The sequence below is a fragment of the Macrotis lagotis genome, chromosome 5 (assembly GCF_037893015.1).
Source record: "Macrotis lagotis isolate mMagLag1 chromosome 5, bilby.v1.9.chrom.fasta, whole genome shotgun sequence".
Lineage (NCBI taxonomy): Eukaryota > Metazoa > Chordata > Mammalia > Peramelemorphia > Peramelidae > Macrotis > Macrotis lagotis.
The window spans coordinates 144,907,889-144,925,509 of record NC_133662.1 but is presented as its reverse complement, the minus strand read 5'-3'; the positions used below and the strand labels follow the sequence as shown (position 1 = coordinate 144,925,509).

At 35.2% G+C, this 17,621-nt stretch overlaps 1 protein-coding gene across 1 annotated transcript in view; it reads left to right on the top strand.

The window, feature by feature from the left end:
• ALDH8A1 (aldehyde dehydrogenase 8 family member A1) overlaps positions 1-16,940 on the top strand; it is a 41,579-nt gene extending 24,639 nt beyond the window's left edge. Inside the window, exons 5-7 of the mRNA XM_074187635.1 lie at positions 2,848-3,104; positions 5,230-5,391; positions 6,688-16,940. Of these exons, the coding sequence (XP_074043736.1) occupies positions 2,848-3,104; positions 5,230-5,391; positions 6,688-7,140 (872 nt within the window). The 3' untranslated portion in view covers positions 7,141-16,940. The remainder of the gene's footprint in view (positions 1-2,847; positions 3,105-5,229; positions 5,392-6,687) is intronic.
• The last annotated feature ends 681 nt before the right edge of the window (positions 16,941-17,621 follow it).

The window sequence follows — 17,621 nt, the reverse complement described above, 5'->3', positions numbered from 1 at the left end:
TTTTTTTCTAGGTCTAGCCTTATAGAAGAAGACAAAGTTAGAAAATCAATTTTGGATGGGATTTGAAAGAAATAGGATAGATCGCCCTTCTAATGTTTTCACTACCTAGTATAGTTTCAAATTTTAATGAAAAGAGTATTTTAAGTTTGTTTGACCCTTGAAAGTTTTAGGTCTTTTAGAATTTCCTGTTTAAATGTAGGTACTACTGGGAAAGATAACCAAACTCCTAAGCTTTTATCATTGAGAGTTAGGAGACGCCTTAGAGCTTGATGGGAAAACAAGTGTACCAAAACAAACTTTACTAATTTCATAATTTTGGTTCTGAATTTCTCCTATTACACATTTTTTTCTCAAATCAATCAGTCCAGTTATCTCAAGGCAAAGCATTGTTGACTAATAAGCCTGTATTTCTATTTGTGAAAATGAGCTTTTAGAGGCACTGCCTTAATCCAAAAGAACATATTTCTGATGCTGGGAATTTCAGACACCGTGACTGGGAAAAAAATATTTTGGGGGCTGAATGACTTTTCAGGCTGCAATCTTCTGAGTGTTCCACGCAGGCTACAAGCTAGTAAACCAATGCTGAGTCATCCCTTTGGGTGTAAAAATATCCATCCCTAAGCAAGTATGAAAAGTATTTCCGTGCTGGTGCCAATATGAAGTGTATGTTTGTCTGTATGTCCCCAAGGCAGGAAGAGCTATGTCTGATCTTTACAATATACTTCCATACTCACAGTATGAGAGACAGCATCCTCAGCAATAATCTCGAGATCATCATTATGAGATTTAGAGCTAGAAGAGACCTTTAAGATTCCTAATTCATCTTCCTCATTTTATAGAAAAGAGAACTGAGTCCTAGAGAAGTCAAATCACTTGCCCAGTGTCACAGGAAATAAATAGCAGAACTGAGATTTGAACCCAGGTCCTCTGACTCCCAATATATTATTACTTCCACTTTCCCTGTTGAGAACACCTGATGTTCCTATACAGATTTTTAAGTTTTCACAACACTTTAAATGCATTACTTCTCGCAACCCTTTGAGTAAATACAACAGGTAGTCTAATTACATTCTACAAATGAGGGAACTGAAGCTCAGAGAAAAAAAACCTATTTTTAAAAATAACATAATAGAAGTTTACAGTTTCTCAAATTATTATCTTCTGTTTTTGAAAAGCTTTTGTCTATTGATGATTGGTACATTCATAATTAAATTTAAGAAATAAATTATTTCCCTTTCATCCCCTTCTCCCTCCACTCAAAAAATGGAACAGGATGTCTAAGAAAATGATGGGTTCCTAGGTGGAGCAAGCGACATAGCTATCAGGTGTCAGAGGCAAAATTTAAACTCCTCTTCCTGACTCTAAATGCAGGATTCTTTGCATTATAGCACATTACAGCTGCGGTTTTAAGTTGTGTTATATTCATAGCAAGTGTTTTTGGTTAGGTCAAGAAACTACACTCTTATCCACCTTTCTACCTGTTCATAGGACAAAGTTAGATGTTGGAAATTGCTTTGACCAGAAATTTACTTTACTAATTCAGTCTTTCATTCTTCCTAAAAATTAATAGAAAAAAAGAACTCTTTTATATGTAGAGGGCAGAAGGAAGTACCCTGGTTGAATCAATGTTTATTCTTAGAGATAATTTTTATTTTTTTTTCAGATCTATCTGGGGGCTGCTGAGAGATGTAGGCCTTCAAAATAGACTAAATTAGGAATGTGATGGACCTTCTTTCCACTTGGCTAATTTCTTCAGTACCCTAAGATGCTTCAGGCATCCCTAGAAAAGGCCTCCTTTATATTCCTGGAGAAAGTTATTGGAAGAATTTGGGACATATTTAACTTGGAGACAGGAAGTTTTAGGGGGGTACAAGATTGCTATCTTTGGGAGATAGAACACTGTAGGGGGAAGATGATAGCTATCTTAATGTATTTTAAGAGCCATCTTCTGTTTTAAATTATAGTTCTTGACTGGAGTTAAAGAATTAGGAATATTTTGTGAAAGGTTCAGAAAGGTATATTTAGGATTACTCTAAAAACTCAATTTTTCAATAATTAGAAGTGTCAAAAGTAGAATGTTGTACATGGGAGAGAGTAAATGACAGAAATACAATAAAAAGAATAAAATATATTTTTTAATTTGTGGACAAAAACAAAAGAGAAATGAAGAAGGGATATAAAATAGTACCATTTTGTTATACCTTGTTCAAAATAATACCTATTTTTAAAACAATGTAATAAAAGTTCACAGTTTCTTATTTATTATCTTCCTTGTTATGTTATTTGAAATTTTTTTTTATGCTTCATTGTACATAAAACAGTTTTTGCAAAGCTTTTATTTAGTTGGCTTTTTCCTTTCATCTTTTCCTTGCCTAGGCAGGTTTGCCTTGTGCCTGGATAGGAGACAGGATAGTCCCCTTCCCACACTGGATACTGCTCAGAATAGTCTTCACTATTTCCTTCCTCAGGAAGGAAAAGAGTAGTAGGAGAGGAAGGTCACTCTTTGGTATAGCCCCTGAATCCCAGTTCAGCAACTGATTAGGGGTCTCCTCATCAATCAAATAGTACAAACCCCTTACGCATACATAAGTAGATTTAGTCTTAGCCTCAGCTTCTTCCAGGAATGGTGACTGAACATGCTCCAAGGATAGTAAGTCCCAAATATAATGTAAGTTCCTTGAGGGGAGGGACACACATATTTTACTTTTGTCTTTATATCCCCAGAAGCCTATTCAGTATGGAAAATGCTTAAATAAATGCTTCCTCAATAGCTTTCTAACTTGAAACAGGTTTAAAGACCACAAGGCAAAGAAAATTAATAACCATATGTGTTTTTTTCCCATTTAGGAATTCCACCAGGTGTAGTGAATATTGTGTTTGGAACTGGACCCAAGGTAGGAGAGGCTCTGGTGTCCCATCCTGAAGTTCCACTGATCTCATTTACTGGGAGCACACTGACAGCTGAGCGGATCATGTTAAAGAGTGCCCCACACTGCAAAAAACTCTCTCTGGAGCTTGGGGGCAAGAATCCTGCCATCATTTTTGATGATGCCAATCTGAGGGAATGTATCCCTACCACTATCAGGTCCACCTTTGCTAACCAGGTCAGGGGAAATCTATGTGTGTGTGTGTGTGTGTGTGTGTGTGTGTGTGTGTGTGGACCAGTTGGTTTGTCTTTTAGTCCTTTTCAAAAACTCCTTCTGCCATTAAATATTCATATCAAAAAGACAAGTGGTTGATTTGAGTCATTCCATGAAATAGTAAAAAAAATAATGTGTATTTCATATTTCATCCATTCAATCAAATTGCTACTTGGTAAAGAGTTATTATATACAAGAATTGGTATGGTTTAGGAGTTGTAAGACTTTGTTTTGAATCTCAGTTCTGCTACTTATTAACATTTTAATGAACATTTAAATATGGTTTAAGCTGTCCTTGGACTTTGAGTTTGACCCCCTCTGCATAGGATATCCCAATCCTGACTGCACAGCTGTAGCCTACACAAAATGTGTTTCCTCCAAGTATTTCATACTATTGTATTCACATAATAATAATTATTACAACCAATGATATACTAGGGAATGCTTAGCAACAGGCTCTTGGGGAGAGGGATGGTGCACCTGATCATAGATATTTTAGTTTAATCTACCTTCTTCACATTTTTCCATAATTTTTTAAAATCTACTCAGCAACAACAACAAAAGAAAGCTAGTCCTGATTTTGTAGCATTTTCTAATTTCTGAGATATAAATGCTTACTGAAAATTTTATAATTGGTACTTATGATACAATTTGTACAAAATGGGACCCACTCCAGTACATCTTAACTGCAACTGAAATTTATATAATATTTTATAGATTATAAAATACTTTTCTCACTATCTTGTGAAGTAGGAAGTGCCCTTATTATTATCCTCATTTTATAGGTAAGGAAAGTGAGGGTCAGTGAAGATAAATTAATTGCCTATGGATTGCACAGTAAGTGTCAAGCCCAAAGTTCAAACTTAGGTTTCTCAGGCCTCAGTTTCCTCATTTGGAAAAAGAGAATTGAACCAGGTGACCTTTTACATTCTCTTCTAGCTTTTACATTCCTAGTTTCTATAATGTGTATGATCTTATAAAATATTTTGAAAACTTTCTATGCCAGTACAAGTACACATTCCTCTGTACATGGAGAGAATAAATAAGTATTCAAAACACTAGCCAAATATTTGCACAAGACTGTGCTTATTGAAACAATGAGAGTAATGATTCATCTTGATTTCCTCACAATCTTCCTCTCAGAAATGAGATGAAAGGAGAATAATATTTATTGTTGTTGTTATAACTTACATTTATATAACTCTCTAACCTTTACAAAATACTTTCCCATCAACATCAGACCTGTGAAATAGATAGTATACATATTATTGTCTTAAATTTGAAGATGAAAAAACAGATGTATAAAGGTTAAATGACTTGCCCAAAGTCAAACAAGTTGCATCATCAGAACTGGAACTATCAGCCAGGTCTTCCTCAAATCCAGTCACATTGTTTTCCTTTATTTCTGGTTTAATGCTATAATAGTCTATATATACATATATATATATATATATATACATATATATATTGATTTTTTGACTTATCAGTGAAGCAAATTTATACTCAAATAATGTTATTTGTTGATTATATGAAGAAAATAATATTATTTGAGTGTTAATTTGCTCCCAGAAAGAAAGTTCTACCCTCAGGTAGGCTATATTCTAATAGGAGAAGACAACATATATGGTGTGGAAGACGTTATTAACCTACCTTCAATTTTTTCAAATTTTTTTTTGTTTCTTGCAAGGCAATGGGGTTAAGTGACTTGCCCAAGGTCACACAGCTAGGTAATTATTAAGTGTCTGAGGTTGGATTTGAACTCAGGTACTCCTGACTCCAGGGCCCGTGCTCTATCCATTGTGCCACCTAGCTTCTATTAACTTACTTTCATTGGGCTTGCAATTTAATTGGGAATTCATGGTGTGCGCATACCCAGTACCCCCCCCCACACACACATACACATATACAAAACCTCTAATAATAAAAAGCAATATACAAAAAGTACCAAATGAACGAAATAAATACAAGTATTCTATATGTTCATAGATTACTGATGACTAGATGCTCATTGTAGGATTCATGAAGAAAATAGGATTTGAACTGAACTGCAAAGAACTATGTCATCCTTGTCATATTATTTGCCTGCCAGGGTGAAATCTGCCTCTGTACCAGCAGAATCTTTGTCCAAAGGAGCATTTATGAGGAATTTTTAGCAAGATTTGTTGAAGCCATAAGAAAATGGAAAGTTGGCCCTCCTTCTGACCCAACAGCCAACATGGGGGCTCTGATAAGCAAAGCCCATTTGGAGAAAGTAAGTAAATAATTGTCTAGGGAAGGGTTCTAGAAAGACTTCTAGAAGCAAAAGCTCTTAGCAAGGTCTATCTCAAAGGAGCACTATAGAAAAATTTTGTTCATTATTATTCAGTTTTAAGAAAGTATGTTTTCTGAAAAGCACAATGGCTACTTTTTTACTTGCTTCTGGATATAAGCCTAGAGTGAAAAGTTCATGCAAAAGAAATAACTAAATAAACATGGTTAAAACCATCACTGAATAAAAAGGCTTAGGAAGTCAGCCTCAAGAAGCCATCCTACTATGTGACAAAGAAAGAACAATTATTAATGAAGCTGGTCAATTGTAAACCCCCAGGAGAAGGCAGGCAGGAAATTCCATGACCAAAAGTGCTTTGTGGAAAATTCCCATCTTGTGGTTAGTTCAAGATCAAGGGTTTATAATCTGGAGTTTATTGATACTGCCCCACTCTCCATAAACTTGGATGAGGGAAAAAAAACCCTACATTTTTATAATTTAGCATTCTTTTCAAACATTTAAAAAAGCACATTCTGAGGAGGGAATCTATATCAGCATCACTAGGCTTCAAAGGGGTCCGAGAATTAAAGTTAAGAACTCCTGCTATAAGGGAAATTTGAAAACTGTATGCAGCAGTATCTGAATTATTCATCTGAATTATTGTGGTTCACAGGTGATTAGTGAGAAGTATGTTGTCTAGGAAATGTGATGAAATCACCAATGGGAAATCTATTAGGGTTTTGAAATTTAAAAGATTAATTGGTTAAGCTATTTCGTTTTTGAGGTTTTGAATCATTCTCCTGTAGCCAGAAAGAGTTACTGGTAACATATTCCTTCAAATAGGCTATTTAGATTAGGTTAGATTAGGTTCTGTGTCTAGAAAAGGGTTTTGCTTATTGTGGGGTGGGGGCTGTGCCTAGAACTAGCGATAGTTTTATTTTTAGAAATTCTTCTTTAATGGCTGTAAATTCAATGTGGAATAAATAAAAAGAAAAATTCGCACATTACTGTACCAGATGCTAGGTGTATAAAAACAAAAAAAATATATAATCTTGGGCTTTAAGGAGCATACTTTCTTTTTTGTAGTCAATTATCACTTGGACATCAATAAAAAAATAAATCTCTTTTGCTATCTAACATGACTTGTTTACATGACTACCATTAGATTTTGAAACAGTTTTCATTCCTGTTTATTCATTTTTCTGTCTCATAGAGAAACTCATTGGTCTGTGGGGGGTTGGGGAGGAGAGGAGGACACAGTAGACAGTGTTACTAATTACTTTTTTTTTTGATATCTAGGTTAGAAATTATATAAAGAAGGCCTGTGCTGAAGGGGCCAGAATTCTGTGTGGAGAGGGTGTGGATAATTTGAGCCTTCCCTCCAGAAACAAAGGGGGCTATTTCATGCTTCCCACTGTGATCACTGACATTAAGGATGAATCCTGCTGTATGAAGGAAGAGATATTTGGTCCCGTTGCTTGTGTTGTTGCCTTTGATACTGAAGAGGAAGTGATTGAAAGAGCTAACAATGTGAAGTATGGTTTAGCAGCAACTGTGTGGTCTAACAATGTTGGAAGAGTTTGGCGGGTATCTAAGAAACTGCAGTCAGGATTGGTCTGGACTAACTGCTGGCTGATCAGGGACCTGAACCTCCCTTTTGGTGGAATGAAAGCTTCAGGAATTGGTAGAGAAGGAGCAAAAGATTCATATGACTTCTTTACTGAAGTAAAAACAATAACTGTTAAATATTGATCTTTACTTATAAAACAGCTGTTATGGCAAATGACTTTTAACAGCATGGCTGTGAATAGATATTATAGAATGAATTTAATTGAGGATTTAGAGAGTCACAGAAAGTAAATGGTTCATTTTGAGTCTATAAATTTTTTTTTTAGGTAAGGCAAATGGGGTTAAGTGGCTTGCCCAAGACCACGCAGCTAGGTCATTATTAAGTGTCTGAGACCGGATTTGAACCCAGGTACTCCTGACTCCAGGGCCGGTGCTTTATCCACTATGCCACCTAGCCGCCCCGAGTCTATAAAATTTTAAAAACATTATGACACAAACAAAACCAAGGCAGATAAAATTAGATATGAAGCAGGTAAATGGGGGAAAATGCATCAAATTTCTTGGATAAAGGTCTCATTTATTATATATATAATATATATTAACATAATATATTTATGTATATATACATATATGTATATGTACTTTATATGAAATTGAAACAAATTCATTAGAATGAGGGATATTCTTCAAGTGTTAAAGAAAGTATATGAACAGATACTTTGAAGAGGAAGAAATTAAATCTATATATGGCCATGAAAAAATTCTCCACATCATCATTATGAAGTCAAAAATTCAAAGAGATTAAAGAAGAATCTATATGTAAAACTTTTTTATAGAAGCTCTTGTATGTGTGTGTGGCAAGGAACTGGAAACTAAGGAGATCTTCATCAATAAGGGAAAGGCTAAATGAATTATGGTACGAGAATGGAATGGAATGCTATTAGGCTTTAACCAATAATAAGATAGCTTTAGAGAAAACTGAAAAGGCTTGTATAAATTGATAGAGTCCAGAATACTGTTCAATCATAATACATAGAAAGATAAGACAAACTACTCTAAAAGAATTGATAACTGATCAATGCAGTGACCAGTCACAATTCCAGAGGACTTATGGTGTAATATGCTACCCACTTCCTCACAAAGAAATGGTGAGATATGACCAATGGGGGAATCTGTCTTGCTTGATTATGTGTATTTGTGACAAAGGTTTTATTATTTGTTCCTTTTCCATGGGGTGGTGGTAGGTAAACGAAAATATGGATTTTTGTTCATTGAAAAAAATAAAATTTGATTTTAAGGAATGAACTAATTGACTCAATTCCCCAGTTAGACTCTTCAGCTCTACTGAGTTAATGTTTTGTAGACAATTGAAAGAAAGGATGTTTGGGTCTCTATGTTCTATTTTGTGCTTCTACGTCATAATTTTCTTATTATTTTAAAATATTATGATTTGCTAAATTATCAGGAAATGCTGTTTACTTATGGTGATAAAAATATATTCTAAATGTAATAATCATTCCTGAAAGTTATTTGTAATTGGTGGGAGAGACAGTGGCAAGATAGAATATGGAAGATGACCTTCTTTTCTATTTGTCTGTATAATTTCTGGGAGCATAGTAGACAACATCAAATGCCAGATTTGAAATAAGAAAAATAAAAGACTTGAATTTGATTCCTGCCTTAGATAATAGCCATATGACCCTGGGTAAGTCACGTCATCTTTCTCAGCCTCTGTTTCCTCATCTATAAAATAGTTAATAACAATACCTGCCTCACAGGGTTATTGTAAGCAGTGGTGTCAAACTAAAATCGAAACAGGTCACTAAACTGTACATCAAAATTCTTTAAAATTTTTTTTTATTTATTTAAGGCAATGGAGTTAAGTGACTTGCCCAAGGTCACACAGCTAGGCAATTATTAAATGTCTGAGGCTGAAGGTCCTCCTGACTTCAGGACTAGTGCTCTATACACTGCCCTACCTAGCTGCCCCTACATAAGGATTCTGACTCAGAAAGTCATATATTAACCAAATGGTTATTTTTGTTGCAATTTTATTGATTTTATGAAATATTTCCCCAATACATTTTAATCTGATTCAAATTTCAATTAGGTACATACTGGAGCACGTGCAGCCTACAGGCCACATTTCTGACTCCTCTGGTTGTGAGGACCGAATGAGATAGCATGTCCTATGTTTTGTAAGCCCTAAAGTACTGCATAAGTGCTATTAATACTAATTATTATTGTTGCTGTTGTTACTATTTTTATCAATGTTTTATATCAAATACCTTAATAAGCCCCAAGTGGGTGCTCAACCCTGAAAAATGAGGAGAATGGAAGAGGACAGATCCTTTTCTCAATTGCAACCATGGGGAAAATTCGCAACCAGACAAGTAATAGGGTATGCAAAAGATAAATAAATCCTTTTAATTATATATGATTAAACTATTGCATAAACAAGATCAAGGCAGCTAGAATAAGAAGAAAAATGACTAAGAAAAATCTTGGCAACTGATCTCTATGATGAAAATATGTTATATTGGGAATATAGGAAATTGACATAAATTTATGAGACATGTGAGTCATTTATCAATATGTAATAAATAAGAAAAATGAACAAATAATTTTCAAAAGAATTTACAAACTTTCAACATCTTTATATTCCAAATTAATTATGCCCAAAGGCCAATAAAACTATGCATATTCTTTGATCCAGTAATATCACTACTGGGTCTGTATTCCAAAGAGATCACAAAAAACGAGTAAACAATCCATGTGTACAAAAATATTCATAGCATCTCTTTTTGTAGTGGAAAAGAATTGGAAATTGAGGGGTTTCCCATCAATTGGGGAATGGCTGAACAAACTGTGATATATGAATGTGCTGGGGACATTATTGTTTTCTAAGAAATCATGAGAGATGGGATTTTAGAAAATCCTGGAAAGACTTGCTGAGTGAAGTGAGCAGAACCAGAAGAATAGTATACACACTAACAGCAACATTAGGTGATGATCAACTATGATGAACTTATTCATTTTTAGCTGCATAATAATCAGAGACAATTCTATAAGACTTGTGATGGAAAATACAACCGTAATCAGAGAAGGAAATGTGGAGTTTAAATGCAGACCAATGTTTACTATCTTTAATTTTTTAAAAAATTTTCTCAAGTATTATTTCTTTTCCTCTCTAATTTTTTTGTTTCAATTTGATTCTGTTTTCATAACATGATTAATATGGATCTTTGGCAGGTTTATACATGTATGGCCTTTATTATATTGCTTTCTGTCAGGGGGAGAGGGGAGGGAAGAGAGGGAGAGAGAAAAATGTAAAACTCAAAACATAGTCAAAAAATGATTGTTGAAAACTACTGATGTATCTGACTGGAAAAAATAAATAAAAAATATTATTTCTTGCAAAACAAGAAAAAATAAATTGTTCCAAATTGCTTACAACCAGAGAGATCCAGCTAAAACAGTTCTCTCTCTCTCTCTCTCTCTCTCTCTCTCTCTCTCTCTCTCTCTCTCTCTCTCTCTTTCTCTCTCTCTCTTTCTCTCTCTCTCTCAATCTTTACAACTTTTTAAAGGAATATATGATTAAAATTAAAAAAAAACTTCATTGCAGCTAGGTATGGTGCAATGGATAAATAACTGGCCTTGGAGTCAAGAGAACCTGAGTTCAAATTTGGCCTCAGACACTTAATAATTGCCTAACTGTGTGACATTGGGCAAGTCACTTAATCCTATTGCCTAAAACTAAATTAAAAAAATTTTTTTTTAAATCTTCCACTATGAAGTGGCCCATGATAAATGTTGAATTAGTTCATTCCAATAAAGCACAGTGTATAATTCTGAGAAAAACTCTCTTTTGCTCAGAAATAATTTTGGTATAGTGGAAATTTCTAGTCTCACAAATTACCTGTTTAATATTGAGGAAGTCACATATCTTTTCTGAGTATTAGTTTCATCTTATAAAATGGAGTGGAACTAAATAGCTTCTAAGGTTCCTTCTCACTCACATCTATAAACCTACAAAGAAAATAAATGTAAACTAGCATTATGAGTATTCCATTTCTGAATAGTTCCTTTTCTCTTTTGTCCCTTCTTCTACCTTTACCCCAACTGAACACCATCACCTCTTCCCTTTACTTTCTCGAATCCTCCTTTCTCCAGTGTCCAAAGCATCCATTGTTCTACCATATGGCTACTGCTTCCTTCTACAACACTTCCCTTCTCTTGATGAGTGCTCTAAATTCTAAGTTCTGTGTTCTAACTTATTTGCCTGTCTCCATATCCTCCATATAGAAAAAGTCTTATTTCCTTGAGGCATCACAGAGAAGAGATAAAGGGGAGTTGAAATGGATAACATCTAAAATCCCTTTTCATTCTAATTCCATACAACCAATTAAATTAATTTTGATTACTCTCCTTGCTCTCCCTCCCACTTTATCTTTCCAAAGGGGGTATTTGTGTATGTGTGACCACAAACAAGCTGAATTCTGCTTAATGATCACTTCCTGGCCCTTTCTAAATCATGCCACCTCTACTCTGTCCATCCTTGAACTTTTTTTGTACCAGAAGAATTGCAACCCTGGGACTCTGGGCTCTTATAGTTGATTTTTTTACCTTATCTTGCCCAAACTAGACATTCCCACACCATCACTTCCATTAAATTATAATCCTTGAGGTTTATTTCTATATGTATTCTCTTCCTTTAGTATAATGGCCAGCATATAGTAAACATTTAATAAATGCTTTAAAATCACTCATTTGCCATCATTCATTTCAGGTCTTTGAAACAATGACAATAATAATATATTCTTGAAGATTTATATCTCAAATGATTCTCACAACAACCTTGTGAGATGGGTGCTATTATTTATTCCCATTTTACAGATGACAAAACTGAATCTGAGAGATTTTAAGGGATTTGTTGAAGGTTACACAGCTGATCTCAGGCAGGATTTGAAATCAGGTCTTCCCTACTCTTAAGTCTGGTTCTATCCATTGCACCACCTAGCTTCCCTTGCTGAGACATTTTTTTGTTGCTTTTAAAGCTTAGTATTCACACTATTCTCTTTGAGAAGTGACCCTGGGAAGAGAAGAGAGGGAAGCAAGAAATATGATGTATGACTTTTAGGCTGCTTCTTTGCTAAAGAATACAGCAGGGGTTGCTAGTTAATGGAAGTACCTGAATTCAAATCTGATCTTAGACGTGGGGGTGATCCCTGGCAGCCTCTATCATAGCTGATTGTGCTCTACTCCTACCTTTTCTCTCAGCTAGGTCTCATTAAGTTGACCTATACCTTGTAATCCTCAATGAAGAAGGGCAACCCCCACTAAATAGTATTATGTTACTGTTAATTGGTATGACTTAGGACCCTGTTGTTTTAACTCTAAACATTTTGAATGAGTCACACCTGCTAACTAGGGACTGCCTAGAAATCCAGGTCATAGGTATAGTCTGCCAAAGGACTGAGATATTTCTATTCTCCTGGGCTATGGATCATCAGAGGCCAAAGTGATGTGATTTTCCTATTCTGTTCACTTTCTCTCAGAAGTGTTTGATTTTGACATTTTTAAAATAATGTAAAACACTTATGCAAAAGCATATGCAAAACACTTATTATTACACTTGCAACACCATATCAATTTAGTGTCTCCTTAAATATGTTTATTGGATTATAACATTACCTCCACTCTTATATACCCAACCTTCATAATTTATTGCTTATATAATATGGCTATAGATGAACAGTGAGATAATAGCAATATGTTGGAATGAGCTGAACTGGCTTACATGAGTCCATAGTAAAATTTTAAATTTCAGTGTTAACACCTAAGAAATCAACAAACACTGAAAAGTAGAACTTGATGGATCATGGATCTATTTTGTTGGTTGTGGAGACTTAAGAAAGTGATGGAGAATGGGATTGGCAGATTAAATGTAAAGATATATCCTTTGTACATTTTCCCAGGGGGCCAGTTAGTACACATTTACCATCATATTTGTGGTTATAGGGAAAAAAAGGAGAGATATGGCCTTGGATTTTCTAGTTATGTGACAACTGATAGATCATTTAATCTCTGAGTTCAGTTTCCTAATTTGTAAAATGAGAATAATTCCTGTTATGAAAATCAAAAGTCACAATAAGATGTAACCTCTTAAAGTACCATAAAAATGTCAGCTATTATGATCAACTCCTTGTGAGTAGGGATTGTTTTGTTCTTTGTATTTATAGCCTCAGTGCTGAGAACAATTCATAGTATAATCATGAAAAATACTTGTTGACTGACTAATTACCAAAATTAGGGATTGGATTTTTGATATCATTGAGGCAGGGAACTCCCACATGGGAGAACTCACTCTTCCAATTCTGAGTGGCATCTTCTTTGGAACTTATAGTCTTAAAGAATCACTCCTCTTGCCATCTCTTTTCCAATTCTGGGTACTATCAATTTATATTCTTAGAGAATTGCCCGTGGCATAAAAATATTAAGTGATTTGCTTGGGGTCTCACTGCTAGTTTTTGTTAGAGGTGTGACATGACATAGCTTTGAGATTGATTCTCCATCCAATCTCATGTTGTTTCTCCAGGTTATGGCTGTCTGTTAAAATTGGGGTAAAATTAAGTCTCACATAGATGAAATAATTAGAGAACAATGCATAATCTACATGAATAATCCATTATATGGTTGGACTTTATGTGGGGTAGAGAAGGGAGTGTGTGTGAAATGTATCCTCCCTACAGGAAAGTATAAACTGTATTGAATGCTGATTTGTCATTGAATCCTTCATTCCTCTAGAAGTCAGTGGTCTTAGATGTATCTGAACATAACTTTGGGCCCAGATGTTGTAGTGGTTTAGTTCGAAGATTGTAATAAAATGAGATCTTTGCAAACTATCTAACTTTTAACAAAATGAAGTTTCCTCAATAACAATATAGAAAGGACTTTTTTTCCTTTTACTTCTGGTTTTGGAGGCACAGCTAGAATGTATCTGAGTCCAGATTTAAACTTCAAGTCCTTCTGACTCTAGGGCAGGAGCCTGGTTTTGCACTACCTAGCTGCCGTCAGTATAGAAATGATATTTAGCAAAGACAGCACAGTTCAGTTTGGCACAGTTCCTCTGGTTTTCATCATTTATGATGATGTCTAATGAACAGCAAGTGTTGGGTGGTGGGAAGCCTGTCTAGTCTGAGGCATCTTTAGTGATCACAGAGGGGACTTTTGTGCTGAGTCTACCAAGTGATATCAATTACTGAAGTCTTAGTCTCCTGAGAGCAGCTAAATGGATAGAGTCCAGCTACAGTGGATAGAGTCAGGAAAACTCATTTTCCTGAGTTCAAATCTGGTCTCAGACTCTTAATGGCTGTGTAATACTGGGCAAGTCACTCAACCTTGTTTGCCTCAATTTCCTTAACTGTTAAAGAAGCTGTAGAAAGAAATGGCAAACTACTTCAGTAACTCTACCAAGAAAAACCTCAAATGGGGTCACAAAGGGTGAAACAACACTGCAAACAACAGAACAATAGTCTCCTAAACCAATTAAGTCTCAAAGATGGTTTCTTTACCTTTATGGGGAAAAAACTAGACAATTTAGCAAGGACTTCTAGTCTTCTTAGAAGATGGTTGTTGCTTCTATCACCATATAACTAAGCTGAGCACAAACTAGGAACTAGAAGACTAGAGACCATGGGATTGGGCAAGATTCATGGACAAACTTGGCAAAGTCATTTTGATGTGGAACAAGTCTATGCTTCATCTGTGCAGATAGTTTATGCAATTACATTTGGTACCAACACCCTGCCCCCATCCTTCAAGAAGATCTGGAGCTCCATACTCAAGAACTCCAGATTCTTCAGAATCATCCTTAGTTCCCTATTCCAGTAGATTTTAAGACTGTGTCAGAGATGAGAGCTTTTTGATAACTCATCTTTCTTATGGTCCATCATACTAATTGCTACCTTGGACCTACCATAAAATCTCATTAAGAAAAAAAACCACAACAAAACAAAACACTTGAAGTATAGAATTATAGTTCTTAAACAGCACAAATACTTTAAAGATCATCAAGTTCCATTCCATTATTGTACAGATGAGTCAATTGATAACTCCTACTATGTTCTGGGAACTGATCTAAGGGATACAAAGAAAGGTAAAGGACTATCCCTGCCCTCAAGGAAATCACAGTCTAATGATGATGATGATGATGATGACCATGTTCTTAAAGAAGACCATGATATCAAGAAGATGATGTCATGACAAGCCCATGAAATGGATTTCAATGAGAGGTTGCTAGGCTAAGTCACCAGTTTCACTGTCTCCTCCTGAGCCATCTGGCCAAATATGAATCAGGTTCACTGGAGATGGCCCTGGATATGAGGCAACCTAAAGATACTAAGTGGGCAATTTTCTTCGATTCTACAGTAAGTGACAAAGGCTGAATTTGAACCCAGATTTCAGTGCTATTACTCTGATTGCAGAAGGAGTGCCTCTCATGTGATTATGTATTTGATCTATTGGTTTAAGTTGTAAATCTTAGGATAAGCTGCTTCTGACTCAGGGGATGTTGGATGCTAGTAACTGAAATTTGCAAAAGGTATCATTTGTTGTGAATCAGTCACTTAAATAATAAAATGTTAATAATTTATGTGTCTAATCCATTTAAAGAAGGTAGAAAAAGTAACTAGGAGAACAAAAAAGAGGAAGAGTTAGGGAACCATCTCCTGCCATCTATTAATGCGATATAGTGGAAGGAGGGGACATCACCAGTTGTCTTGACCTATAACTAACCACTGGACTCTGATGACTCTAGAGGAGAAAGTGAGGCTGATGACTTTTGCCTCACTTAAATCCAATTCATTTGCAAGTCAAGACATTACCCCTCTTCATGTCATTGGTGCTCTTTAAGAAGGAAGGACTAAACAAAACACTACACAACACAATTTAAGTTCTATAATCATGATTGACATTCCTCCCTGACCCCGACCACAGATCTTACCATTCCAGATGCTTTGACTCACATAAAAAACCATGTGAGATAAGCATTATGAACATTATCATGTATTCTCTAACTAGCATGGTATTGCTGACAACAACATCAACTCAGAAGAATTTATCTGTTTGGATAGCTGTAGGTGAAGAGAATAAACACTTATATAATGCTAAAAAATGCTGATACTACTCTGTGACATTTTGAAGGTGATCATCAGATGGAATCCTTCTTCATAACTAGACAGCAGTGAGTTCTACATGTTCTTGGGGCAGCCCTTTGTCCCAAAGCTGTTTTGAGATCAACTGTAGGACTTGGTTTCTGAGCTAAATGGTCAAGTTTTTTTTTCATTCTAATTCTTGACACAACTAATGAGTTTTAGGATTGTTGTCTTTATTTTATAACTAATTCTATTTAGGGCTATCTAAAATTAAGTTTCCAGGATCTTCTTCAATTGGCCAATCTGATGTTTCTCAGTGTTCACGATTTGGATTGTTTCTGCCAAGCTCTCCTAGTCTCTCCTTAGTCAGTCTTGATTCATTTGTAGGTAGTGTGACTAACTGGTGTTCGTCAATGCTATGATTCTCCTGCCAAGTGATAGGCAGCGTTGCTGGGAATAACTTCATTTCAGATTACAGCTGGTCATTCATCTGTCATAGGGAATCCAGCTAATCTTTTCTGTAGGCCTAAAAATATGCCATTCTCATGCATCTTATTATGCCTGTCCCACCATGTGTCATCTCATTACATTCCTCTGCCACATTCCTCTGCACAGCCATCCATTCATAGACATTGTTATACTCCCACCTCATTTAAAAGGAAATTCTGCAATAATTCAAAAGTGGTCAACAAATCTTGAGGTGATACCCTTCAAAGATGATGACCCTTTGGAATAATTCTCTGCTGGCCTCATACATATTGGGAATATCCAAGTAATAATAATAATAATAATAATAATAATAATAATGCATTTATAGGATAATTCTGCTGATAATTATATTGTCTCATCTTTGGCCTTCTAAGGATATAAATAATAATAATAATAATAATAATAATAATAATAATCATTTACAGGATGATGAACAAGTTTATCTATGATACACCTATACTACAGTCTTCCACATTATAGATCTTTAATCTTTACCATTTCTCATGGATTCTTTTCATGATATTTCCAGAATATATTGGATAAATTTGTTAAGCCAAAACATTAGAGACACCTTGATATAGTGGAAAGACTATTCTTTTTGAAGTCAAAATACCTTGGTTCAAATTTGATCCTAGGCAAATCAGTTATTCTCTCTGCTTCTCAATTTCCTCATCTGTAAAATGGGTTGGACTAGATGGCTTCTAAGTTCCCTTCCTCTTCTATACCTGTGATCCTACCATTGCAATCCATCTATGCCTAAGCACACAGTGTGACTCTTTTCCCAACATGCTGTCTACCCTTATCTCCACTAAAGGACAAATTTGAAGAATTAGGCTTTAATGTCAGCAACTATAATTTAGTTTATATGTAAGGGAAGGGCTCTCTTCTTTTTCTTAGGTCCCCACTGGTACCCTGGACAAAGATATTGTTCAATTCATCCCTTTAAAAATAAACTCATCTATTATGTAGGTGAATAAAATAAACACTTATACAGCACCTAGTGTATATGAGGCACCATAT